We start from the raw sequence: 27846 nt of genomic DNA on the forward strand, positions 1-27846 counted from the left end.
AATTTGATCAAAATTCACTTATATTTGACAAGTTATTAAATTATAATTTATATTTTTTTATATTTATTTTTTATATATATTTAATATTATTATAATTTTATTTTTATTTATTTTTATAATTTTTAAACAGTGAGCGCAATATTATTATTTCAAGAATAATTTAAAAACAAAATTATACCTTAATTCTATAATATTTGCAACCACTTTCGCGAGCGCGCGCGAGAGACAATTACCTTCACGTGAATTGCAAAGATTTCTTATCTTGATAACTTATGGATTGAAAAAATTCAGGTCCCTAAGTTGTTCTCCTCCTCCTCCTGTTTTTTTTTTTTTTTGGCTTTTTGCATGCCTTATCGTTAAGCTTAAAAAAAAAAAGTTGAATTAAAATATGATAAACTATTTTGAATTTAAGCAGAGGGGTTTATATTAAACAAGATTGAACAACTCATTTAGATAGAACTTGAATTAAAATATGTATGAATCGTGCCGGAAATTGGATTGGTGACGGTCAATATTAATTAGCAGAAATATCACAAACGCGAAAATGGTGGGAGCATGTTTCGTTCAAAACTTCAAATCATAATTTTTTTCTTGGTTGGGAAATAAAATCAAACACGAGACCTAATCAATCCTAGATTGTTCATCAAACTGTTAAGAAAATCAATCCTGGTGCACTAATCTTGCTTCTGGTTATATCACACTTGAACGACAACGAAAAATTGGTTGGACTAATGTACAATCAGCACTTGCATGGCATGCAACTTGTTACATGTATATGGAACGTTAAAGAGAGCAAGTAGTGATCCATGAATGCCTTAAGAACACGCCATAAATATATAGGACCAGATACATGGTTGTTAAGAGATAAGAATTTTTGTATGAAGATTTTCAAATTTGAATGATTATAAGAATATGTTTTCACGTTAAAGGATAATACCATGCCTCAAGGGTGAGGATGAGGACGCAAGAGACGGCAAAAGCAGAGGATAAACGTGGGAGAATTATGTTATGTATAAAACAATGGCCATGTGTGTAGTCTCAATCGTATTCGATCGTGTACCACACCTTCTATTTTATAACACGATAACCATGCTCTAAATTTATTAAACATATTTAAGAGATATCATTAACGAAAATCTTACGTCATAGCTTCACTATGATTTTGGGTCTCTGCTTCTTTTTCACTCGCATGCTGGAATGAAGCGATAGCAGAATATTTAGTTTCAAGTCCTCTGCAGCGGTTGGCCAATTACACCTGCAGAAATAGTTGGAAACTTTTGAACCGAGAAGTGTATCAGACAAAAACGAAGATAAAAGAATTGGTGAACTTGTAGATTTAATTCGGGATGTGGAAGTTTCTATTTCAACTCTGTTTTTGATAGAGCCAGAGTAATTTTTGACGATTCTTTAGAGCAAAGTATGTATTTAACAGCTTAGTCTTGCCGCAGAGGAATCCCCCAAGAATTGAGATGTTTTTGTATTACTCTGTGTGTTTTATTCCTTGAAGCTTCGGAAGTACACAAGCTTTCGCCAGCATGACTTTATTGGAATACAAGAGATTACGTGATTAACGAGTACACATAACACATCCCTTTTGAGGATTTAAACGCAACCCTCTATATATGTCATGAAAAAGATGATTCGATTGTACAATTCAAGTTGATGATTGAAGGATAGGAGAGGAGAAGAGAATAAAATATTTCTGGTCAAGTGGTGCCCACTAATTTTTTAGAATTCTGTTCCGTACGTTCAAGATATCCTGGCCATATCTTTAAAAGGTTTGCCTCGCATTAGCATTTCCATCAACCATCATTTCATAGTGTTGCAACCACTCACCAGAACTTGTGGCGTGGATAATATGGTACTCCAAATTATATTTAAATACGAAACCTCTTCTTCGTATTAGTATCGGTGTTCCTTGGCTACCGTGCTGTGCTTTTTTTTGCTACTTAACCACTATACGTATTGCATTTTTATGGGATAAAATCAACATTGGGCCAAGAATGTGACAGTCCAGTCTAATGGTCCAAATGTCATGGGCCTGGTAAATGTGTTTCTTTAAATTGTAACGTATTGACTCTCAGAATGAATTCGCATGCTTGCTGCATTTAATTTATTTTCTTCGTTTTCTAATAAAAACAAGGCATAGATAGCAGTGTTATTTCATTCCATCAGTCCAATCATATCATCTGTATATCAATAAATAGTATAAAATCTACAGTAAGTCAATTCAAGTCATGAATAATATAAATCACCTTAAATATTAGAGCTTACTTGCCTAGTCTGCTCCATCATCATCATCATTATCATCATCATCATTTTTTTTTTTGGGGGCCAACTCAGGTTTGTTATGTTAACCAACAGTGTTCCGATAGATAGATAATTGTTTTAGGTTGTGGCATGATAGACTTGGACCATTTTACATATGATACTGCCAAATATGTAATATTCCTTCAAGCAAGAAAATTGATCCTTCATTTCATAAATCTTATTGTGCCGGGAAATCTATCATATTCCACTTTCACACACATATATAAAATTAAAAAGCCATTTTATTAACAACCAGCTGAACTGGCACGCACTGTCATATGGAGATTTTGATAAGAAACAACGTCCCTTACTAAGAAAAGGCATGGCAGACTCACATTGGATGAAAATTCAGTCTAGGATTAAATGATTTTAATGTCATGATATCTGTGTTTTATGTTTTATGATTACATATGACCCTTTTTAATTGTCTTGTTAGTTACCTTATGTCATTATCAGTTTCACGTATCTAGGACTACTTTCAGTTATTGTATCAGATTATAAATATCGTATCATGAAATATGTCAAATATATGAATGAAGTAATAATTCTGTAATTTTTGGAGATTCTCCTACTTCTAGGAAATACATTCTGATTCTAGAAGTATTCCTCTTCCTCTTCCTTATTCATTTTCTCTTTCTTTCTCTGTCTATCCTGTTTCTATCAGTTGTTCCTACGTACCAGATTTGCAGCATGTTAAATTGAATAAGGGATAGTATATTCATTTTACTCGTTGAATCCCGAGATATTTGCGGCTTTACGTTTTAAAACACAATTACATCAATCAGATGAAGGCCTTGGAATTCGATTGGGATATACTCATAGTGGCTTTGCAATGTTTTTCAAAATGCCCTCTCGCCGTGAGATTTAGCAAGGATATTCAACATTTCTATCCTTGTCTTCTAATCCTGAATCTAATTTTGGTTCACATATTGGGATTTGATTCTTTCCTTTATTTTCGTTTGATGTTCTGCATTTTGGTAAATAACATCTCTGAACATGAAGGCAACACGCACGTTCAACCAAACACTACAAACTAGAGAAGCAATTGAGCAGAGTGCAAGGCCTTCTGCCTTGTGATTGCTTTGCTCGCCGCTGCATGAACTGATATTTGTGATGCCCAGTTCAGTTTACTTCATACATTTTAAAGATCACAGATTGGAAACCTAGGAATTTTAGGTCAAAAGATGCTTTCTCTCCCTGAAACAAGTTAAATTGTATGTTAGAAAGCTATGCAGTTGGTGCAAGGCAAAACTCTTGAACTTTTTGATGTGATTCCTATGATCAGATGACTTGTTTTGTAAGAATTCAAAGCATTCATGGCTCTAAAATAATTAGAAACAAAGTGATCCACCTTATACAAAAATGGATTAAAGTACAAATCTATCCCTAAACTTTTTCACAAGGTGCAATTGGTATCCTTGAATTTTAAAAAGTATAATATTCTTCTTATACTTTAAAAAATAGTGCAATGTTGTCCAATTTTAACAGATTCAAATGTTTGACCATTAGTTGACTTCACTAAGCTAAGGTGGCATGTTCACATGTCATATTTTAAAATTAAATAACAACACGGAGGAAGAGAAGAACCTTGTCTCTCATCGCACTCGCCCTCTCCTCCATCCTCATCTTCACCCTTTTCCCGTTGCTGGCAAACCCCCTCACTACAACGATGCTATTGTTCATCTTCTTCTTCACCATATTTGCATTGGGCTCATCTCAGATTATCTCTGTTTCGAGTCTTGTTCACGGGGTTGGATCTTGTTCTTTGTTTCTGGTTGTCACACACTATGTGTTGCCATTGGACTGGCCCAAAGGGCTATTGGAATTGCTGAAAATGTTTTCTTCTTCATGTTGTCCCCTTGGATTCACGACGTTGAGGCCTTCAGAAAGCTATTGTTCTTGTTGTCGTTAATAGTCGTGGAGTCATTAGGAACCTCCCTTGCTTTGCTTCTAGATCACGGTGTCAATTGTTTGGTCGTTTGTTGCTCTATATTGCTGAGAATGATTGAGAATGGTGGCAGCATGGTTATTGTGGCTGCCGGCGTAGGGCTACTGAGATCACCGTGGTCAATTTGCTGAGATCTTCTAGCTCCCGCATCCTAGTTCGCATTGACAGAGAAAGTTGTAGATTCGCAAGATATGGCAGTCGCTAGCATCATCCTCCCAGCCTCTGGTTCGCGGTGCCTCAAAGGCAGTGAAGTTGGGTCACCCAAGAGGGAAACTGGTCATTCTTCTCCAGCGTTCGTTGATACCCATTGCCTTGGCTGCAATCATGCCTATCAATTTTTGATTTGCAATCATTCTTGGAAAATTCAAGCGACACTACCAGTAGACGGAGCCTCATCCTCCGAACTTGCTAGACAAGGCCATAGGTTTTCACAGCCACAGCAAGCCTTGCCCTCTTGGTGGTTGATTTTCCTTGTTGCTATCAGAATTGAATGATTCAGAAGGGGTTTCAAACAGAGTATCAAGACTCAACGACCACGAAGCTTTCCTGGGTACTTCGTAGCAGGCAAAGGGCGACATTCTCCCACACCTGAAGCTTCGAGATGTTCATGGTATCTGGGAATTGCAGGAAGCTCATAGGTCTTAGCTTTGTGATTCTGTAGAGAAGTTGGATTCTAAAGTCTTGATTCTTGAAAGATTCTTGGATTGAAGAAGAAGAAGGACAAGATAAAATTAGGTGTGCTTCTAAAGAGTAAACTGTTTTGTTTTTGTTTAATAAAAATTATAATATCCCATATCAATGCCAGCAAAGCATAGGAGGGTCAAAAAATCACAAGTTAAATGTCAACGTTAAGGATCTGTTAGTTTTGAACCACATTGCACCACTTTTAAAAATACAAGGAGAATATTACACTTCTCAAAATTAAGAGATATTAATCACACATTGTAAAAAAGTTTAGGAGCACATTTATACTTTATAAAAATTGTAGTGTGTGTGTGTGTGTCTATGAGACAAAAGAAGAATCTCAAACTGAGGTTGTGAGGAAAATTGATGCTCCTTCCTTCACCTCCATTTGAGGGACACCAGTGATGTGACCCTTCACTTTTTCATTTTGTGCTTCATTCCTCACGCTCTACTATATATATATATATATATATATTGTCGTTAAAATATGATGTATGCTCTTTTGGTTTACAATATAGGAACAGCTTAACTATCGTGCACACAAACCAAAAATGGTAGTCAAATGGAAATAAAGAATTTGTAATACTTTGCAAATCTGCCCTTGTCAAAAGTCAAGACTACATTCATTATAATGCTCAAGATATTATTAACCTAGACTTATATTTTAGACCAAATTAAAGTTGGGAGAAAATGACTTTCATTATGTACAGGAGGAGTAATTTTTCTTTTTAAAAAAATCTAATAATTAATTACGTGCACGCTCTGTAATTATGCTTTGTCGTCAGGTTACATGCTATGCGATAAGGAAGAGGAGGCTAACCAATAAAAGGCAATAGCTTGTGGTGGTTTATATAGGTTTCTTCAATTTTGTGTGCATTAGTGCATTGTTCATGTGGAAAGAAATACGTCTCTTGTCAGTGGGGCGAGCACTAGATTCAGTTGTATGTTACTAGAAATCACATCTCTTGAATGTAAGAAATGATCGCGCCATCAACTCCAATGGTTGGGCATGTTATTTGATTGACTTGGAATTGAATTCAAAGTAGCAGTGAGGGTTCCTATCAATGGCATTATTTCTCTACGTGAGTGGGTCCACTTTCTTCTATCTTCCACTTGAGTTTGTCTCATAATTAACTTGTAGTACATTACCTTGCTCACGACTCACAAACAAGCAGGCTTACCAAGGCATGGACTTGTTTCTGCATGAGCTTTCCAATATCTGTTGTCTGCTCATTTGTCGGAAACAATATAATATGGAACGTGTCAGCTCATGTCTCCATGTTACAGCACAAACTTCCAGTTTTGTCTCTTTGCTTTCTTGCTAATAACTTCACATCTTTCGGTTACCAACCAATTATCTTCATTTTTGCATTATATTCATGGGGAATGATATTATTGTTCAAGTCAAAATAAAAAAGAGAAGATTATTTATTACTAGCGTGTTGACAAAATTAAAGCTAATAAGATAAATACTGATGCAACTTTTTACAAAATAAAAAAAAGATTAAAGTCTATTTTTATCCATGAACTATGTCTTCAAAAATATCTAGTGTCCTATACTCTATTTTGATTCAATCAACCTTTTAAACTTTAAAAAATGAATCACCCAATATCCTATTATTAAATGATGCTAGCAAAAGTTAAGCAAGGCAAGTAGGGCCTAAAAGTTTGCATAATTGGCAACCTATATGTCATTCATGTGTTATTGAGTTGTCTTTTTTCTTACATGGCATCCTGTTGGATGCCACATCATAAATTTAAAAAACATCTAATAAGCAAAGTATTCAACAACAAAGCATTCAACAAACACTCACAAACCAATCAACAAAACAAAATCAAAAACCAAAATGAAAACCTAAAAATTGAAGGTAGAACAAAATGAAATCAATGCAAAAATCAAAAACAAAAAAAGAAACCACTACACGAATCAAACCTAAAGCAAAAGCTAGAAAACTCAAAAATCCATAAAGAAAACCAAATCTCTAAAATAAATGAGAGAGGAGAAACTCATAAAACTCATAGATGAAATAGGTAATCTATCAAACTATATAAATTATGACTGAATGCTAGGCCAAAAATAATATGACTTCATTAGTGAAATAAAGGTTTGAACAAAAATATTTATACACCATGAAAGTAACCAAAACGGCACAACAAACAATAAACGACAATGCTAAAACTAATTACCTAAGAAACATTATTTATTCTCAATGTTCTCCCTCAATTGGAACTATGCAAATTAATAGTTCTCAACTTATAGAGAAACCTATCATGAGATTTTTTTTTCCCTAAAGCTTTAGTCAACACATTTGCTTCCTAATTCATAGAATGTACATGATGCAGAGAAATCTTTTTTTGTTGTAATTTTTTCCTTACAAAGTGACAACCTATCTCTATGTACTTGGTTCTCTCATGAAATATAGAATTCTTGGCCATATGGATTGCTGCCCTATCATCACAAAAAACTTGCACAAGGATTAGACCATGCAATCTGAAATCATTTATCAGTCCCAACACCTAAATTATCTCAAAAATAACAATACTCAAAGCCTTGTACTCAACCTCAGCTGATGGTTTAGATACAATACTCTGCTTCTTTGTCTTTCAGGAGATTAAGGAATCTCTTAGTTTTAATAAATAACTAGATATCGATCTTCTTATAGTATTACACGATGCCCAATCTGAGTCATAAAAGCACTTTAACTCTGAATTACTTTTGGAACTCAAGAGTATTCCCAAGCTTGGATTATTCTTTAAGTACCTCAACACATTCTTTGTTGTTACCATGTGTATTTTCATAAGGGCTTGTACAAACTGACTCAAGTGCTATAGAAAAAAAAGGAAATGTCAGCATATATCATTGTCAAATATATTAACTTACCAATAAGTCTTCTATATTCTCCTGGGTCCTTCAATAGTTCCTCTCTCTTGTTTCTTCCTTCCTTATAGATTGTCAACTTCAAATTTTGTGCCATAGGAACCGACAATGGTTTGCAACCATTCATCTCTGTTTCAAACAATAAATCCAACACATATTTTCTTTGATTCATGACAATACCTTTATGGGATCTTGCCACCTCAATTCCTAAGAAATATTTTAACAAGCCAAGGTCTTTTATTTTAAACTTGCTATGTAAAAAATTTTTAGTTTGTATGATTTCATTTTCAGAGCTACTAGTGATTAATAAGTCATCCATATAGACAAGAACTAAAACCATACCATCATGAAAATGCATAACAAATAATGAATAATCATGCATGCTTTGATTGAAGCCCATTTCTTTTAAGGTTTGAGTTAACTTATAATTCTACTGTTGTGAAGCTTGTTTTAAGCAATACAAGGACTTAATTTAGTTTACAAACTTTAATTTTACTCTCGTCCTTTCCAAGAAGATCCTGACGTATAATCATATAGACTTCTTCATTGGACAGATAAACCAAATTGGACAAAGAGACACCTAAAGACCTGAACTAAGCTCTTATCTTTGCGCTCAACCACCCCATTTTGTTCAAGTGTATAAGGGCAAGTATTTTTACGTATAATTCCCTTTTTCTGAAGAAAATTTCTTAACTCATTATTCAAGAATTCTTTGCTGCTATTAGTTCTAATCCTTTTAACATGTACATTAAATTGATTCTCAACATAGGCAAGAAAACTTTTAGTGCTGTTCATAGTTTCAAACTTGTGCTATAATAAAAATACCTAAATAGCTTTAAAAAAAATCATCAACAATAGTTAAAAAATATAGCTTGTTAAAATAACAGATTTATCCGTGTCATGTATGTTCTGTAGATCAGAAAGTAGATATGTTGACTAAAGCTTTAGGGGAAAAAAAATCTCATGATAGGTTTTTTTGTGAGTTGAGAACTATTGATTTGTATAGTTTCAACTTGAGGGGGAGCACTGAGAATAAATAATGTGTCTTAGGTTGTTAGTTTTAGTATTATCGTTTATTGTTTGTTGGGTAAATTCTTTAATGGATCCAGATTCTTGATTTTTTTTGATCTATTTCTTGAATTAGATGTTGGGTTTTGGGCAATGTAATGAGACTTGCTGAAGCTCCTTCTTGGTAATCTGCTTTCTTGCATTTTTGGGTCCATTTCTTGAGTCACAATTGCTGCAAGCAACCTTCTCAGGCCCAAAGAATATCCTAGCTCTGATACCATGATAAAAGAGGTAATTTGTCAAACTATATAGATTATGGCTAAATGCTAAGCCAAAAATAATATGACCATTAATGAAATAAGGGTCCGAACAAAACTATTTATACACCACAAAAGTAACCAAAATGAAACAACAAACAATAAACAACAATACTAAAACTAACTACCAAAGAAACATTTTTTATTCTCAACACTCACTTGGTAATCAAACCCAAAAAAGCAAAGCCAAAAAACTCACCCAACAATCTTGATCTAATGGTTCCAATAAAGTGATGAGGTAGATCCAGTTGGTGAAGTTTGGTTGATGCTTAAGTGCGAATTGTGTTTAATCAATGTCCAAATGCATAAATCTCTTTAGGCCAGTGAAATTTTTTTTTAAAAAAAAAAGCAAGGAAAAAACTAGAACCTTCTACTTTTTGTGATTGAGAAGGGAGAATCTAAGGGCGAAGACTAAAGTTCGTTTGGATGATTGTTAGCAAAACCCAAAAACTTCCAACCCAGATGATGATATGGTGGCAAGTGGATGGCAATCCAGATCCATAAACTAGCATTGAGGAAGAGAAAGGGTAAGGTGAAAGGGGAGGCAACCTGGATGATCTCCCTAGTTCCTCCATCTTTCATCTCTAACATCTACTTCCATCTCCAACTTTAAACCTATTCACCATTAAGTCCAATTGTAAAGGCGAAGGTGAAGGGTCTTTTCTCTTTCGCCTCTGCCCTTAAGTTCTGGAAGGGTTGGTAGATGTTTGAAGTAAACAGGGAGAAAGGGGGAGACGATGGGATCAAGCACAAAAGGAGAGAGGGGGGGTGAGATGACTATGATGATAAGGTAGAGAGAGAGAGATAGAGATGGTGAGATGGAGGCACGTGGTTGCCAACTCTTCAATTTATGGGACATGAATTTAAAAGGTGGGATATTGGGTGATTCATTTTGAAAAGTTTAAAAGGTCAATTAGACCAAAATAGAGTATAGAATAATGGGTGTTCCTAAATATATAGTTAAATGGTCAAAATGAACTTTAACTCAATTAAAAAATATGACAAATATCATTCAAGAACCGTTGAGGATATTTAATATCAAATAAAAATTGAAAGATTCTGAAATATCACTATAGGACTAGGGGATTAATTTGAAAATAATTTTAAATGAAAAAAGACTATAAATACCCTTACTTTTCTTTTTTAATTAACAAATAGTCATTCATTAATTAACAAGTACTCATTTGTTAATTGACAAGTTTAAAAAAAATTGATTGTAGGAAAGGACAATGAAAAAAGACTATAAATACTCCTATTTTTTTTAAATTAACAAGTAGCTACTTGTTAATTAATAAGTATCTATTTATTAATTGACAAGTTCAAAAAATATATTAAGAAAAAACTTAGTTGTAGGAAAGGATAAGTATAGGTTACGTTTTAACAAGTAGTTATTAATTAATTAATAAATACCCATTCACATTTAATAAAAAATTATTTGTTAATTGACAAATTAAAAAATAAAAAGAAAAGCAAGAGTATTACAGTATATTCCTATTTAAAATTATTTTTAAATCAGTCTCCTAGTTTTGCAATGATATTTCCAAATCTTTTGATTTTTATTTGATATTAAATTACCTAAGCAATTTTTGAATGATATTTTCCTTAAAACATGTTCAAATTGGGTATCTCTCCGGTATTATCAAATATCCCATGCGGTAAAGGGGGGAAGGAAAATTGAACCAAGAAATAATGGCATTTTGCGTAATAAGTTTTGTAATTTTGGTTTTCAGTTATGTATTGAAATGTAAATAACATCGTGCGTGGTTCAAGGGCAAACAAATACTACTTGCTGGTCAAAATCTCAAAAAGAAATTAAAATTTTCTCGTGCACGCGATCTGTGGGAGTTGCAAATATGCTCGTGCGGATCCCATCTAATCAAATCAGGGGAGACAAATCAATCAATTTCTGGCCGATTTCTTTTCTTCTGTTCTTTTTTCTTTTTGGTAAATATTTCTGGCCGATTTTTCTATGTTAGCCGAGCTAATTAGGTATTCGGCCAGAACCAAGTCTTCACTTGTTTATCATTTTTTTTGGCTAAATCACTTGTTTGTCTTTTTAAATAACAGATAAAAGTTATAAAATCTTAACATCGCCTGTATTGTAATTACATGATTATTTTGAACAAAAACTAACTGGTTTTGACTTTTGAGTTTTGATATGTTTTTTAACTTTTGTGCGATAGAAATTCAGGGGGGAAAAAGGTGAGGTCTGAAATAAAAAATAAGATTTAAGAAATAACATGTGAATAGGCATGTTACAGTTTACATGGAGATTAAGTAATATATTATCTTATTCATATATTATAAACAGTACTAATTCTTATAATGAGAAACCAACAGTTAGGGATCCCTAAGGTCATTAATTACAATCAAGGATCCTAATTTATTGAAATCCCAATGATAAAACATCATCCTTGCTTGAAATTTAGAAAAAAAAGTGCAGACAATCTAAAATGTCTCTTAGAAGTGACTTTAATAAATTTTTAAATTATTATTATATATTCACGAATGCTTTAAAAAGTTTTTTTTTAATTTCATATTATGAAACAATCAATTCCTAACTATTATTTCTTAATTTTTCAATTAAGATTAATAATATTCTTATCCCATGATAGTAATTTTAACATTATTAATTTTTTTTGTTTTTTAAGTGGTTTGCTTATATATTAACAAGCATAAAAATCCACACGTGATTAGGTTCATATTTAAAAATGCCTTTAGTAAATATTCAAATGATTATTGTATATTCATGAGTACCACTAGAAAGTTTTGAAAGTAAATTTTAATTTTATATTGAAAAACAATCTTTTTCTAACTATTATTCCTTGGTTTTTCAATTAAAATTAACAATATTCTTATCTCATGATAATAATTTTAACAATGTTATTTTTTTTATTTTTCAAGTGGAGGGCAATTTTATGAACTCATGTATATTTTTAATTCTAAGTAACGATCATAATTCATTATTAGGATTTCAATAATTTAAAATTCTTAGTTGTAATTATTAGTTTTAGGGGGTCCTTAATTGTCATTTTTTCCTTTATAATTTATGCATGACATTCAAATTCCGACACACTTAATAGGTTCTTTCTTTGACTTTTGACCAAGAGAGTTGTCTATATATCCTCATGCTCCTATTTATAAAGTAGAGAGAAAATATTTATTTTGATAATAAAAGTAAAATTGCAAACTTATTAATTTTTAGACAACATTAATGGGGTTTAATATTTTTTTTAGTTTCAAATAAAATATGATAGAAGTAAAATATAAATAGAACTGGAAGGAGCACATTCCAGCATCTGCGAAGAAGTTTAAATAAAGAACAAGTTCTGACAAAAGTTTGTGCAGTATGATTATTTTTAATTCCTAGCCAAATATGCTTCCCCAGATAAAATTCCAAGAGAGCTATTTCAAAGTCATAAATTGTATGCTAGTAGGAGCAAGGAATAACATTCGTAACGTCGTATGACATATATCCAGTTTTATGGGGCAAACCACGTTCACTTCTTGCGTCATGTCATAATGTAGGAGAAACAAGAGCATATGTCGGGGATCACAAAGAAGATATTCCCAATATCATACCCACAATCCACACTCACATTGTATGATTCGCCCTTTCACTATCAGCTGATATTAACACAATCTGCTTTCACCAATCTTAAGTAGGCAATAGACTGAAGGCTTCAACGATGCAGCAAATTCACCTTGCTTTTTGTAAATAAGTAGTAATCTACAGAAAAGAAATCATCAATGAAATGCCCCGGTCAAGCTTTGTTTCAACTAGTAGCTCTAGCTTTGTCAATCCAATAATATCCTGAATGAAACAAAATAACTTACATTGAAGGATAAGTTATTGCAAATTTTGGCTCATAGTTCGGTTCAAATGTGACTCAATTTGTGGCTGATTTGGATTTACCCTCTGTATTTCGTGAGAGATTATTCGGTTAAAGACAGACAGATAACTGTCATAATCATTGCCTCAAGCCCCCAAAAAAATATGTATCATTGCATATGTATAAAGGGTATCTGAATTTGAAAGAAACACTGATTTCATGTCAAACCGGATCAAATTAGGCTTATGGGGATAGCCTTATAAAGGTGACCACCGAACGCGCATTGACAAGAAGTTGCGTCGCAATATCACAAGTTCATAATAATGAATATGAGATCACACTGTCTCTGCTCTGCTGGAACCTTCTGTCTTGCTTGGGCAGATGCAAAGTTTTAGCCTGTTTCTACCTCTAGCTTTGCAAGTAGCTTGGATTTAGATTTTTGATACAGAGAAATGGTGCATTAGATGGAAGATTTGCAAAATTTTTCTTTATTTGTTGTGTTAGACATATAGCTGTATACTTTGCTGATTTTGTTGGGGGAAAAAAAACAAGAGGTTTTTTCTTTGCTTTCTGTATCCCAGTAATTTTAGTGAAACATCTATACTGTATTAACATGTGGAGTGGACACAAATCACTTTATTGTATTAACATGAAGGGAAATAAAAATCCCTTCCATCACTTTATTGTATTAACATGTGGAGCGGACACAAATCACGCAATTTATATATCGGTACTATAAAGCCAAAGGGGGAAAACGAGGCTTGGATTTTTTTTCCTTTCTTTTTTAATAAATATTTTTCATATTCATCTCAATTTTATTGCATGTCTCTGATGGTTTCATCTACTACCTTTGCAGAGATCAAATAGATCAAGGAAGAAAAGGTTTGAAAAGCAAAAATTGCAGACTTCAGACTCAGACTCGGAAACTGTTAATGCACCACCTCTTACCATCACCAGAAGAGGTTAAATTAACTAATACCGAGAATGAAAACAACCATGCTCCTGATGTTGAAGTTGAAATTGCGACTGCCACGGATAGTGAGGAACCTATTCCTGCGGTTCAAACAGCCCCCTTTCCAGTTCAAGCATTTATAATTCCTCAGGCTGTTAGGAAACTAGTACTGAAGTGGCAGCAATAATAGATTTGCTTAGATAAGTTGATCTGCAGAAAAGGAATCATCAATTAAATGCCCTGGTCAAGCTTTGTTTTAACTAGTGGCTCCATGTTTGGCTCAACAATATCCTGAATGAAACAGAATGACTTACAGTGAAAGGATACATTATTGCAAATTTTGGCTCGTGGTCCGGTTCAAATGTGACTCAATTTGTGGCTGATTTGGATTCACACGCTGTATTTCGTGATAGATTATTCTGTTAAAGGCAGACAGATAGATGTCATAATCATTGCCTCAAGCCCCAAAAAAGAAGTATCATTGCACATCTATAAAGCGTATCTGAATTTAAAAGAAACACTACAGATTGCATATTAAATCAAACCGGATCAAATCAGTTTCATGGGGATTGCCTTACAAAGGTGACCACCAAACGTAAATTGGCAAGAAGTCGCGTCGCAATATCACAAGTTTATGATATAACAAATATGACATCACAGTCTCTGTCTTGTGCCCTGTTGGAACCTCCTATGCACCGAAGGTTGAAATTCCGGCACAAAGAATTTATTGTTGCTTGGACTCAGGACCACCAGGGAAAAAAGAGATTAAAAATAGTCCCGCAAGGAAGTCTCAACGAAAATCATAAATTTGATTTTACCAAACCTTGGGCGGCATTATTGTTCCGCTGCCAAACATGTACTTGGAGTTTCATGAATCCTGTTTGACTCAGAAACCTGCATCACAAACATAGCATACTACCAGCCCAAATAAAATTATAAGACAGCTATTTCAGTCAGAGTCAGAGGTTATACGTTAGGAGGCGCAGGGAACCACATTCCTGATATCATATCCAGTTTTTTTACAAGGAATCCCTATTCACTAGATGTATCATAATAAGCAAAATATGGAAGTATAGGAATCCCATAAAAAAAAAATGCCCAAAGACGTAACAATATTCCCATATCATAGCCAGAATCCACAATAATTGAGAAGACAGTTCGTGAAAGAGAATTAAAATATCATCATCGATAACACGATCTTCTCTGAGAAATCTAAGAAACGTAAGGTAACAGATGGAAGGCTTCAGCAATACAGCAAATTCAATTGATTTTACTGATTGCTTCATCTTTGTCATTTTAATATCATAAAAATCTTGTCACCATAAAGTTGGGTGAAAGATGATCTACCAAAACTCAACAGCATAGTATAAGAGGAGAGAGTAGAAGAAGTTCTGGAAACATGACTAACTTTGAAAGGAGGAAATATTATTGCAGACAGGATGGAGCATCAAAACTATATTGTATAAGATTGAGGCACGGAGGAGAAAAGGAGAGTATTTGGAGGCATCCCCTGTTACATGAGTGACAGCTTATGTATAAGCCATGATTTCAGAAACTGCAATCATCCAAAACTAAACAAATAAATTGAGCAACCTAATTTTGACGGTAAGCAATGTAATTGGTCAAAGCAATCAATGGGGCGGCCTTCTCCGGATCAAACCCAGAGAGCTGATCCTGCGCATCTTTGATCAATTTCTCAGCGAACTCCCTCGATTTCTCGATCCCAAGGAGCTTAGGATAAGTGACCTTATCAGCCACCAAGTCTTTTCCTGCTGTTTTGCCCAATTCCTCCGATGATTTCGTAACGTCGAGAATGTCATCGACAACCTGAAACAGCAATCCAATGTACCTCGCGAACTTCCTCAACTTCTCAATCTCTTCCTCCGACCCACCTCCCACGACGGCTCCCAGCACAACCGCGGCTTCCAGCAACGCCGCCGTTTTGTGAATATGAATGAATTCTAGCTTCTCCAAGCCCACATCGGATAATCCCTCCGAAGCTATATCCACAACTTGCCCAGCGACCAGTCCTTCGGCGCCAATCGACTTGGCTAACTCCCCAACCGCCCGAACTACCCGAGCCGGCGCAACGCCCACGGTTGCAACGGCCACGTGCTCAAACGCGAAAGACAGAAGAGCATCGCCGGCCAAAACCGCGACGTCCTCCCCGAAGACCTTGTGATTTGTCGGTTTTCCTCGCCGCAGATCATCGTTATCCATACAGGGCAAATCGTCGTGAATTAGCGACATAGTATGAATCATCTCGACGGCGCAAGCCGAGGGCATGGCCGTTGATTCGTGGCCGCCGACAAGTTCGCATGCGGCGATACAGAGCATTGGGCGCACGCGCTTGCCGCCGGCGAGAAGCGAGTACCTCATGGCCTCGTGAATCTTCTCGGGTTCGCGCATGGCAACAGCAGCATCCAAGGCTTGGTTCACTTTATTAGCCTTGTCAAGCATGTAGGCGTTGAAATTGAAACCGGGTTTCTCCTCCTCAGAATCCTTGACGGCGTTTTCCTTGGTGAGAACCGCAGCGACTGAAAGAGAGGAGAAAGAGGGAGAGACTCCATGGCTTGGTGGCTTGGGAGGGAGGGAGAAAATGGGTAATTTTCTGAGACCATGGAAGAGATGAAAAGTTGGGGATCTGGATCTGCTCACTTGGGTGAACATCGAACTGGGGCGAGCCCACGCGCCAAGATTCACTGAACTCATGCTTATCCGGTGAGGGAGGGTGGGGGTGAGATATCAATATATAGAGGGAGAGAAGAGCGGAAGGGAAGTTTCATAGGAGAAACATGGAACCAGAGGGCTGGCTCTTTGATTCATGAATAGGGAAAGGCCAGAGTATCGGGATGTTCAATATTTTACTAATGAAGTCCAAGGCAGAAAGAATGAAATTAATTAATTAATTATTATTATTATTATTATTATTATTTAAAAAAAAGGAAGATAGAAGAAATGGGAGCAGAGGACCGGAGAGATGACAAAAGTTCTGGCAGAAGCTAAGGCCAGGCGCCAGCAAGTCGAAGACCAGGATAGATTGAGCGGATACGGTATCAAAGTGGCGTCTGGATAACCTTTTCTGTTTTGGTCGCTTTGGTGTTTATCACCTCACTCGCGAAATGAAAATATTAAAATTAAATTTAAATAAAGGTTAAAAAAATTAAGAAAATTGAAGAACAATTGTTCTTTTATAATATTGGTTTAAACATTTGTCAATTTTATAAATGATTTAGGACTGTCAAAACAACAATTTTTGTTTAATTTATTAAAAAACTTGTCAAATATAACATCACTTCCAATGATTTGTTATGGCAGTGAGATTCAATAATCTATCTTTATATTTATTTATAAAAATAGAATTACAGCAGCAGCATTTGACATGATATTTATCCCTGATTTTGTTGAAAAATAATAGATGAAATTCATATTTTCTATTGTATAAAAAAATTCAAAATTCTAATTTTAAAATAATAAGTAAACTATTTGTATACAATGTTCAATATATATATATATATATATTTTAAAAAAAAAGTGGAAACTTAGGAAGAGAAGAACACTGAAACCTAACCAAAAGTTTTTTAAGTAACCCACCCTCGCATCTTCACCTCCATTAATTGTCCCAACTTTTCCCATTCCTCCCCTAATGGTTCAAATTCAAAATTTAACCTTGAAACTCCTTAAAACTTTTCCTTGAAGCTAACTTCTATACTCACATTCTTTCTTGCTTTTTTATAGAGTGCTCACTCACATTCACATACATTCTCGCAAAATTAGCAAAATTATCATGTTGTTGTTGTTTGATCAAAGGCTTAAGCAAAGTTATTCTTGATTGCTTCGACAACGACAAAGAATCAAAATGATAGTCATACAATGAGTGCCCTAGATTCACTTGAGCCCTAGTAATTAGCTTTGTTCTTCTGTCAAAATCAGGGTGGATATGCTAAGCAACAATAATCACACATACTATAGAATGTGATTATGTCATTTTCAAGATAAGCGCAGGGAAATTATGTGGTGCTCCATTACTTTTGCTATTGAATGTGATTTATTTGGTTTCCCTCCCTAATTTGCCTGAGCATCTAATCACTCATTTTTATTATATGTGCAAGTGAAAAGAATGTTATGAAGAAAATGTATTGCACATGCTTCAATTTGTGCTATTGTAATTTGATTTTGGATGAGATTTGGCATCTCTCTTCATGGTATGTGATTTTATGAACATTAACTAACTTATTCCAATGCTTTTAATTGTCTGATAAAGCCAACATTAAAAGTAAATTAATAACTTGGTACGGAACATATATTTCTTTTTTGGGAATATAGGTATGATCTTTTGCAATTGACATTAATTTCTTTTTTTATTTAGAGCAAATTCTCTTTAAAAGAATAAGTTAAATAATCATTCATAAAATTTGATGAAAAAAAGATCGATCTTTAAATTTTTTTCAATACATGATTAATTATTTGCCTATCATTTTCAAACTTATTTTAAAGATTTCCTTACATTTAATTGATCTCAATTGTATCATAATTACAATTGCAAAAAATTTACATAAAAATATCATGTGCATCACAAATTATTTTATTTAAAAGTTAGTAGAAAACATTATTCTTATGTTTATAAATTTTAGTTTGAAATTAGTTTGTGCTTTGCAAATGTCAATAGCGAGCACTAACAAATTTGTTTTCACTAAATAACATTTTGTATTCTAAATAATTATTGAGTATTATTATTTACTTAATTTTTTTTTTCACATCTTGTACATCACACAAGCCGCATGCTAATTTATCTACGAAATGGAGATATAACTCGTCAAACATATCATTAGTCATCACTTCCAATTGTTTATTACTCTCATATGATTTGCAAGGAGAAGAAATAATATCTCTTTCAAATATATAACCACTTCTTGTACTGCCCTCTCATTCCTGATTCGCAATTTGTTCACAAATAATTTTCAAGTTAGATTCATGTTTTAATATAGAAAAATGAGATTCTAACTTGACAAATACATCATGTGTTTCTTTTTTTTTTTATGATGATTAATGTTTAACAATTTTTTTTATAAATTAACAAATCTCACCAAAATATATCTCCAATTTTTGTTGCTAATTTTCAAATACTTTCATCCCTATTTAAGTTTAATCTAATGTTTTTGGTGATTTAATGTCATTCCCCTTTTATGCCATCAATGATAAGTTATCTTAATGACAATGCCACTTCATTCTTTTGAAAGAAGTCTTAGCTTCAAATTTAACATTAATATGGTCAATATGAGTGCATGTGTACCTCCTCACCAATCAATATCTTAATGTATGTGTGTTAGTATATATTATAACCGAACATTTTTTAAATAATGAACCCACATTCATTTAACAATCTCATCTCCCTCTCTGTTTAAGTGAAATCATTAATTAGAAAAAGAGCATTCAATGAAATTGTAGTAGTTCATTTCTCGGTGTTTTTGAATTTAACTTTGCCTGAGCATTCATTATCAAATTTGTTATTGTTTGTGTTTTTTTTTTTTCAATTATAACTTGAAAAACATGTCATTGTCCTCGATATTCGAAGTAAATAAAAAAACAGGAGTCCAAGGAGGTGAAGTTGTTGAATGCGAGGACTCCAACATCGTTCATGTTGCCCAGGTTCAGGAGACAGGAGTCCAGGAGAGTGCTTGAGAAGGAGCCACTTGTAATAAATGTGGGGCCCACAGTGAAAATAATTTAAGGCTAAATTTACTTTTTAACTCATTAAACATTGCAAAAAATCCTCTAATTATTACTCATGTTCCATAGTATTTTTAATAATAAAGTGAATTTCACATTTTACCCAACTTTTTGCCATTATTATTTTTATTTGATGATATAGTAAATATTTTTATTTACAGTGTTATTTTTAATTTTTATTCCATTCTATATACATAGTACAAACAAGCAAAAAACTAAATTAATATATTTGCAATCTGGTAAAAAAATAAATATACTTACACAGTTAAAAAAATAAAACCTCGGGTTCTACGTATAATATATTACATGATCTTCTGTTCTTTTTTTTTTTTTAAATTTGGGATTAAAATCATATATTTTGTTATCTTACACACTCTCATACTTTAGATATATAGCTTTCCTTATCCTATTGATCTTTAATTTTTATTCTCATCCCTTGGTATTTAATTGTTTTCGTTTATCTAAGAATATTAACCCATTAATTGCGGCTACAGGGAATGTACTTGTACAGGAACAGATTCATTCAATGCATTGAATTAATCATTCTTAATTTAAATATTTGAAGAATGTTTTAAAAATTACTTTATTACATGTATCTAGCTAATTCATTGAGTTGGCTGATATCAAAATATATGTTGGGAATACTTATATAACTTGATGGGGCATAATCCTTAAAACATGTTTGGTTGGAGGGGGAGAGAAGAGGCTCTTTTGGTTAGGTGGAGGGGAGGAAAAATTTTTAACCCTCCCCTCTCGAATCAAATAGAGCCTTACGAGGATGGTGCATGTGTGCATGAATCTTCAAATATTTAACAAGATTAGCACGTGACCCATGCCAAACATACGAGATCAAAGGTATATGTGTATATATATATATATATATATATAAACACTATTTCTCTATAAGTAAAATATGAAGTTGTGTTTGTTGGGTTTCTAATTTAAAGCTAATTGATACAGAACAGGAAAAAAAAGGGGAAAGGAAAAGAAAATGTAGAAAAGGGGGAAAGGAAGTAGAGATAATCACTACTACAAAAAAAGAAAATAAATGACGGTTATTTTAGTCCATAAATAATGGTTAATAAGTGTCATTTATTCGGCTGACATTTAAAGACCTCCAATAAATGATGGTTATAAAACCGTCATTTAAAATAAAATTTTTATGAAGGGAGAAGCAAATTGAGAATTTAAATGATGGGTAAATGAAATACCCGTTATTTAAAGTCACTATAAATGACGGGTATATAACTTACCCGTCATTTAAAATATGGTAACAATTATGACCATATTTTAAATGACAGGTAAATGAGATACCTGTCATTTAAAGTTAGTATAAATGACGGGCATTTTTTTTAACTGTCATTTATTTCAGTATAAATGATGGTTATTTATATAACCGTTATTTTTTATGTGGTTTTTTTTAATTCGTGAGTTATTTTTATACCAGCCCCCCTGCAAAAAGAAATCAAAATAGCAGCAGCCAACCATTCCAAATTTTAATACCAACGAAATTTATTGTATTCAATTTTAAAATTAATCAATAAACAAATATAATTATATAAAGTAACCTTTTTCCAAAAATAAACTGCCTATTAAAAAAAATTCCTAGCTATTTCTTCAAGGTAGTTCTATTAATCTTCTTTGTATGAAGTCCACAGTTAGAAAATATATTGACACCATTCTTTAATTACCTCATTTATTTCTGCATCCCCAAATTCTTCAACATAAGAATCATCATAGTACTGCAATATATAAATAATTCAACATATATTAATATAATTTTAATACATTGTATATTTTTGTAATTTAAAAGTTAATATTTTTGACATACCATCTCGAGAATTATGCTCTCGTTATGAATAATGATGTCCTTCATGAACCTCATGACGCAATAGCCACAATCCAAGTTTTTTTTTTGTCTTGGACACTAAAAATTAAAGAATATATAAATATGTATTAATGTATTAAATTTTAATTTAATAAATAATTTCATTACCTTAATTATATTCCAAGTGTAGGCTGCATCAAAATTTAAAAAGGACCTTGAAATTGATTGTTTTGTGTTAGTGTGGTATAACACAATTGCCCTAATGAAACAATAAAAAATATGTTAGTATGAAATTTAAATAATTAAATAAATATGTAAAATACTTTATATATGCACTTACGTATTAATCAACTCTAATAAAATTTGTCTCCTCCCTAGTTCCCCTCCAAGAGAATCGAGATAATATATTTTTGGAGTGTTGCCGAATGGTTCGGCGGCGATCAACATCCAATGGTCCCTAATAGTATTAACAAGTGTGGCAAAATTATAATTAATCCATTAAATTAAAAATAAAAAAATTATTACGATAAGTGAGAATTTCGTTACCCTTGACAGTACGGTATTATGAATAATGTTCCGTTTCGATCCCTTGCTTTGAAATTTTTGCTTAATGCCTTTGCTTGTTCTAAAATTTTGTCGCTTTTAATTAAGGCATGTGCACCCACTTCATGAGGACTAACAAAAATGAACTTCATTTGTAGATCGAAAGGGACAACAAATTTGTCATACAAGCACTTATTATAAATACAATAAATAAATTATTTTATATTTAAAATATTAACTATTCATATATGGAAAAAAATTACCGTATGTAGAAGCTGAGAACAGTGAGACTGGTCATATCATGTTGAAGCACTTCATCAACAACATTAAGTGAAAGCATATCATATCGATCTTCGCCATATATACCAGCCTTGAATGGGATTTGCAGGACTAGAGGATTAGACCTATGTACCGTTGCATATGCTTGGAGCAAATTTCTATGTTGGCTTGGCAATTGAGCTCTTGTTCAGGCATAGCTTTATAGGAGACTGTCTTTTTAGAGGAGAGCCTAGATCGGGGTATCATCTTTTTTTTTTGACTGTGCATCTTTGCTAGTTTTTTTTGGATTTGGCATCCTAACTTGACTAGCTTGCCATCCAACAAAACTACCCATCGCCTCTCCAACAATCCCTACATCCTCAGTGGGAATAGATAGCTGATAGTTCAAATCTTTCAGCACATCAATAGCAACACGTACATAGGACGCAGGGAGTGGCATAGTATGTAACATGTCTCTTAGCAAATTGAACACCCGACCAATAGCAACCACATGATGATTCGGGCTATTTGCCAACAACTCACATAGGTTCTCACCCTATATTAATAAGTAATATACTATATTAAAGTTATGGGAAATAGAAATAGTGAAATATAAGTGAAATAAATTAATAATGTTTTACCTCAAGGAGATTTTTAATAGGCTGCATGACACTATAACTACCTTTCTCGCTAGGACTAATATGAAACTCTGCCTCCCGCCTCTCCTTGTCCTTTAGCAAAGCTTCAATCATATCCCGTTGCTTAGATAGCTCCTCTTTCAAGGTGGCAATCTCAGCCTTTGCACCCACATCCTCTGTTGACCTTGTTTTCTTCTGTGACCCGAATATTTGTTTTTTCGAGACACTAAAGCCATATCCCCTAACTTAATTAGGGTGTTCGGGATTACCTAATGCCTTGCCCAAGACATCATCATCAGGCGTGCCACTTTTTTCAATCTCGGCCTATGCAATATATAGTAAGAAAATTAAATTAGTTGATTGAGTATAAAAAAAGTGTTAAGTTAAGTTAATGTACTTACACACTTGTCAGCGAGCTCCTGAACACGTTCATCAACAATGTTTCCTTTTTTATTGGTTCGACCTTCTATGAATAGTCTGTGGCGTGAAACTGATCTTGCCCCTGAACCCTCTCGCTTGATCTACGAATTTAAGTAAATTTAAATGTGAGTATAGTACATATATCCATGAAATAAGATAAAATTATATAGTATAAATATTAACTTACCATTTGTTACTCAATTCCTGCATATCCTATGTGCCCCTTCTTGTAAGGGTATAAATCTTTCTCATGCAATTCTTTCTTTTTGTGGCTCAACTCCTGTGCAAAACACAAAAAATCATATCAATAAAATTAAATATATTGAAAATAATAAAAAATTAATTCATCTCATTATTCTTACTTGAAATTGTCCCTCGAGACGTTGAGCAACAAATTCATCCCACTGTTCTTGTGAAACTAATGACCTTATCAAGTCGGGGACCTTAGCAGTAATGTTTCCCCCTGATTTTTTTAATGTATTTTGCTCCCACGAAATACCGAAATGTTCGCATTGCCTTTCCAGCTTGTTGGATGACAAATTTCATCCGACTAGCATCAATTGCAAATGCTGACTGCAAACAAAAACAATTAATTAGATTTTCGGTTAAGTAATTTCAATTAATTACAACGATGTGAGTAAAGTATTTTACCTCTACTTACTCCCAAATATAATTTTTAGTAGCTGGACTAATATCATTCCAGTGCCTAATTGCAATTGGCACATTTGCTTTCACCACAACCCCTATATAGCTGATGAATTTATTTCTGTTGGTCTTAATAGGTTGACCTTTAAAATTCCATTCAACTTCATATTTCTGTCCAGCAGTCCTTCTTCTATTCACCTCGGTCATCAATGTCAATCCTCTAGTTATTTGATTGGCTTCTTGCTGAATTTGTTGGTCATTCATCTCAATGTTAGGATCAGCACTACTAGAACTACTGAGACCAGCACTCCTTTGAGAAGCCATTTACCTATAAAAGTAGAAAATATAAAAAAATAAAGCACATAATAAGTAATTTTCAGGTTTAATGTAAATCACACATTACAAAACAATAAGTAATTTTCAGGCATCTTACTCAACAAACTAATTCCAACTATATACAATCACAAAACCAATGAAATTCTCACAAAATAGCATTTTCAAATTAACTCTAATTATTATAAAATTATATATAAAATTCATTCAAAATTCATAGAAAAAAGAAAAACACTATAAACATCATTTTGAATCAATGTTTTCTGTCTCATTGATCATTCTAAAATTACACATATCCTATATTAGCAATCTCAAGGCAAGAACAAATCATTCTTTACCAAATGTAAAAATTTTAATAAAATAGCAATGATTTTTACAGAAACCGCGCGTCAGTTTTCATCACTAAAATGAACTCCAATTGTAATGAAAATTAGTACATTAGTACATTTCAATATGTAGTTTTGAACGATAAAACTACTCTGATCAAACAATGCACAAAATTTAAATTAAAAATTATTAAAATAAATCAGTCAAAATTCATAGAAAAATACAATCATCACAAATATCCCATTTTGATCACTAATTTTCATCTTAATAATCATCCTAAGGCAAAGCAAATCATCTACAATCATTCTTAAGTCAATAAAACACCAAACATTAGCAATTTTCAACAACCCATAATATTAAAATGGGCAAAACATGAGGAGATATTTAAACAACAAAAATCAACCAATAAAACAATCCATAATCTCAAATAAATCAATTCCATAATCTAGAAATCTAAGCATATTGGAAGAAAATGAAGAAAAACAATAGAAATCACAAACCCATGTACCTTAGAGAAGAGAGGATGAAACACAAAGAGGAAGCCAATGAGAGAGGAACCAGACGGTGTAGGAGGAGTACTTTCACGCCGGCGAGAGACTACGGTGGTCGACGGCAAGAATGAAGGCTGATTGTGAGATTTCTATCAATTTCTTGTAGAAGAGGAGAAGAGAGAAAACAGGGACAACGAACGGGCGAGAATGAAAAAATGAACCTAAAAACAGAAATAAAAGGGGAATAAATAATGGGTATTTAAATACTCGTCATTTATTTCATAATATATGACGGGTGTTTTATATAAAGAAGGCTTTAAATGACGGTTGTTTTAAACAACCGTCATTTAAAGCCTAACATTTTTTATTTTTTTTAAATGAGAAAAATCAAACGTTGGCCACTAATATATGACGGGCGTTTGAAATCCCCGTCATATATAGTTCAGGACTTTAAATGACGGGTGTTTAAAACACCCGTCATTTAATGTTTTAAAACTTTTTATTTTTTTTATTTTAAGAATCTGAAACGGCGGGCAAAAATATATGACGGTTTTTTATATAACCGTTATATATTGTTTAAACTTTATATGACGGATTTTTAAAATACTCGTCATTTAAAGTTTAAATTTATTTTTTATTTTTTTTCTTCCAGTAAATGAAATGTTTGGCTGAAATAAATGACAGGATTTTTTAATACCCGTCATATAAAGTCTTGTAATATATGACGGTTTTTTTTAAGGCCCGTCATTTATTTGGTCACTATCACCCTCCTATTTCATATATGACGTGTTTTTATTTGACCGTCATTTTTTATGACGTCTTATATTTACGTTTTTGTAATAATGAATATAAAAAGAACTGGTTAGCTAAACAAAAAAGAGAAACTTAGAGGAGAGACAATATGATAGAAATTTTTATTCAATAATAAACGTATAAATTACATAAGTTGAAGTACTATTTATAAACCTTAACTGACCCTAAAAATGAATGTGAGAAATTCTAAAAATCTTAAAATTTAATAAAAATATAAAAATAATTAACTCAAATGTCAAAACAAAATATTCCTAATCTATATCTTATTAAAATATATTTGATCTTTTAGTCTTCTCAAATCTTTATTATTTCTAATTATTTCTTTTTCTTTTTCTCTCCCATCACCTTGCTTACGACAAATATACTTAATAATTGAAAATTGACAGAATGGTATAAGCTTGAGCACGCATATATGTTTTTCAGTATTTGATGTTTGACACAATTGGTGTGAGAGCAGAAGCTACTTAAGCAATTGAGCTCCAAAAGTTGAGCTGGTTAAGCTGCGGAAACAACTGAATCTGAATGATCCGGAGATCACATGATGCATGGAAATGCATTGAAAACTGAAAAAATGCAGCTTATATAAAACATTCATGGTATCCACAAAATTTACAGTATAAGACAAATCAACCTTCCCATGCAAATAGCTCAGAGGAGGGCAACCTTACATCAATTTATTCACATTGGACTTCAATAATTGAAAAGCCATTAAACTTTTTTAACATTTCTGAACAGATCAACACATGGAAGCCAAATTCTCGCTATCCATGAGTCACTTTCTATAAATTTATAAGATAAATTGATATAGAAAATTTTAAAATCAACTTCGCAATTCGTGAAAAAGCTGGGGTCAAAAAATCATTTTCTAAGACAAATCATCACCTGCCTATTGTTCTTGAAAATCTTAATCACAATCTACATTCAATGATTTATTTCTATATACATCAAGTGTGAATTTTTTAGAAAATGTTAATTTTTATTCTTTTTATTTGCTTCACAAAATGTCATCTTATAAAAAAAAATTGAAACCATAAAAAAAGTACCAAAACAAAACAAGGAAAGTAGAAAGGGATAACCGTTTTTTAAAGCTAGAGGTGCACAAAGATTGGGCGTAACAACTCGGTTTCTAGTTTTTCTTTATCAAGACTAAACCTTTGCCAACCAGTATACAAGACATGGTTATCAAATAAATAAAAAAATGATATAATTAATTTTATTTGTTAAATTATTTAAAAATATATTCCTTTTAAAAGTAATATTACGATAAAAATATCATTTTTAAAATTCTTGAAATTCAATAATTATGCATTATTTTATACTATATTAATTTAAGAAATTAAAACAAAATTTTAAATAAAAGTAAATTATTGAATTTTAAAAAATTCATAATAATAATAATAAAATAATTTAATAAATATGACATATCAAGGACAACAATCTCATCAAATCAATCAACAATGTTGGTAGAGTTTAAAATGATACACACACACACACACAAACATACCCCTTGTTGGGTAAGATTGGGTTTTATTTTAACCCGTTGTCTAACCCAGCCTGATCTTTCAACCAGGATGGGGTTAAATTAGTTGAACACCTCTATTTAGAGCAAATAATAACCTTTTTATTTTGCTATCGAAGTTGAGAAATAAGTTATATTGTTTATGATTTTTTATAAATGCATATTACTAAAAATAAATGGAGATGGAAGTGAAAATAAATTCTTAGGTTCATGTTAAGTTAAAAAAATAAACGTCAATTAATGATGATGGTGGTGATATGAAAACGATATATTTTGTTTTATAGGTTAGACATCGGTCTTTATATCATATATGCTCTGAAAATGCATAATAATGATAAAGGTGTACTTTAGTGTTTAGTATCTCTCTTTGT

General features: G+C 32.7%; 1 protein-coding gene across 1 annotated transcript; it reads right to left on the bottom strand.

Annotated features, from left to right (window-relative positions):
* Positions 1-15334: 15334 nt before the first annotated feature.
* LOC129296075 (geranylgeranyl pyrophosphate synthase, chloroplastic-like) lies at positions 15335-16764 on the bottom strand. The gene has a single exon (XM_054934675.1). It carries the CDS (start codon positions 16640-16642, stop codon positions 15524-15526), a length of 1119 nt encoding a protein of 372 aa, XP_054790650.1. The 5' UTR covers positions 16643-16764; the 3' UTR covers positions 15335-15523.
* Positions 16765-27846: the final 11082 nt, after the last annotated feature.

The sequence above is a fragment of the Prosopis cineraria genome, unplaced genomic scaffold (genome assembly GCF_029017545.1).
Source record: "Prosopis cineraria cultivar Desert tree isolate PC_DT_omini unplaced genomic scaffold, ASM2901754v1 PC251, whole genome shotgun sequence".
Taxonomy (NCBI): domain Eukaryota; kingdom Viridiplantae; phylum Streptophyta; class Magnoliopsida; order Fabales; family Fabaceae; genus Prosopis; species Prosopis cineraria.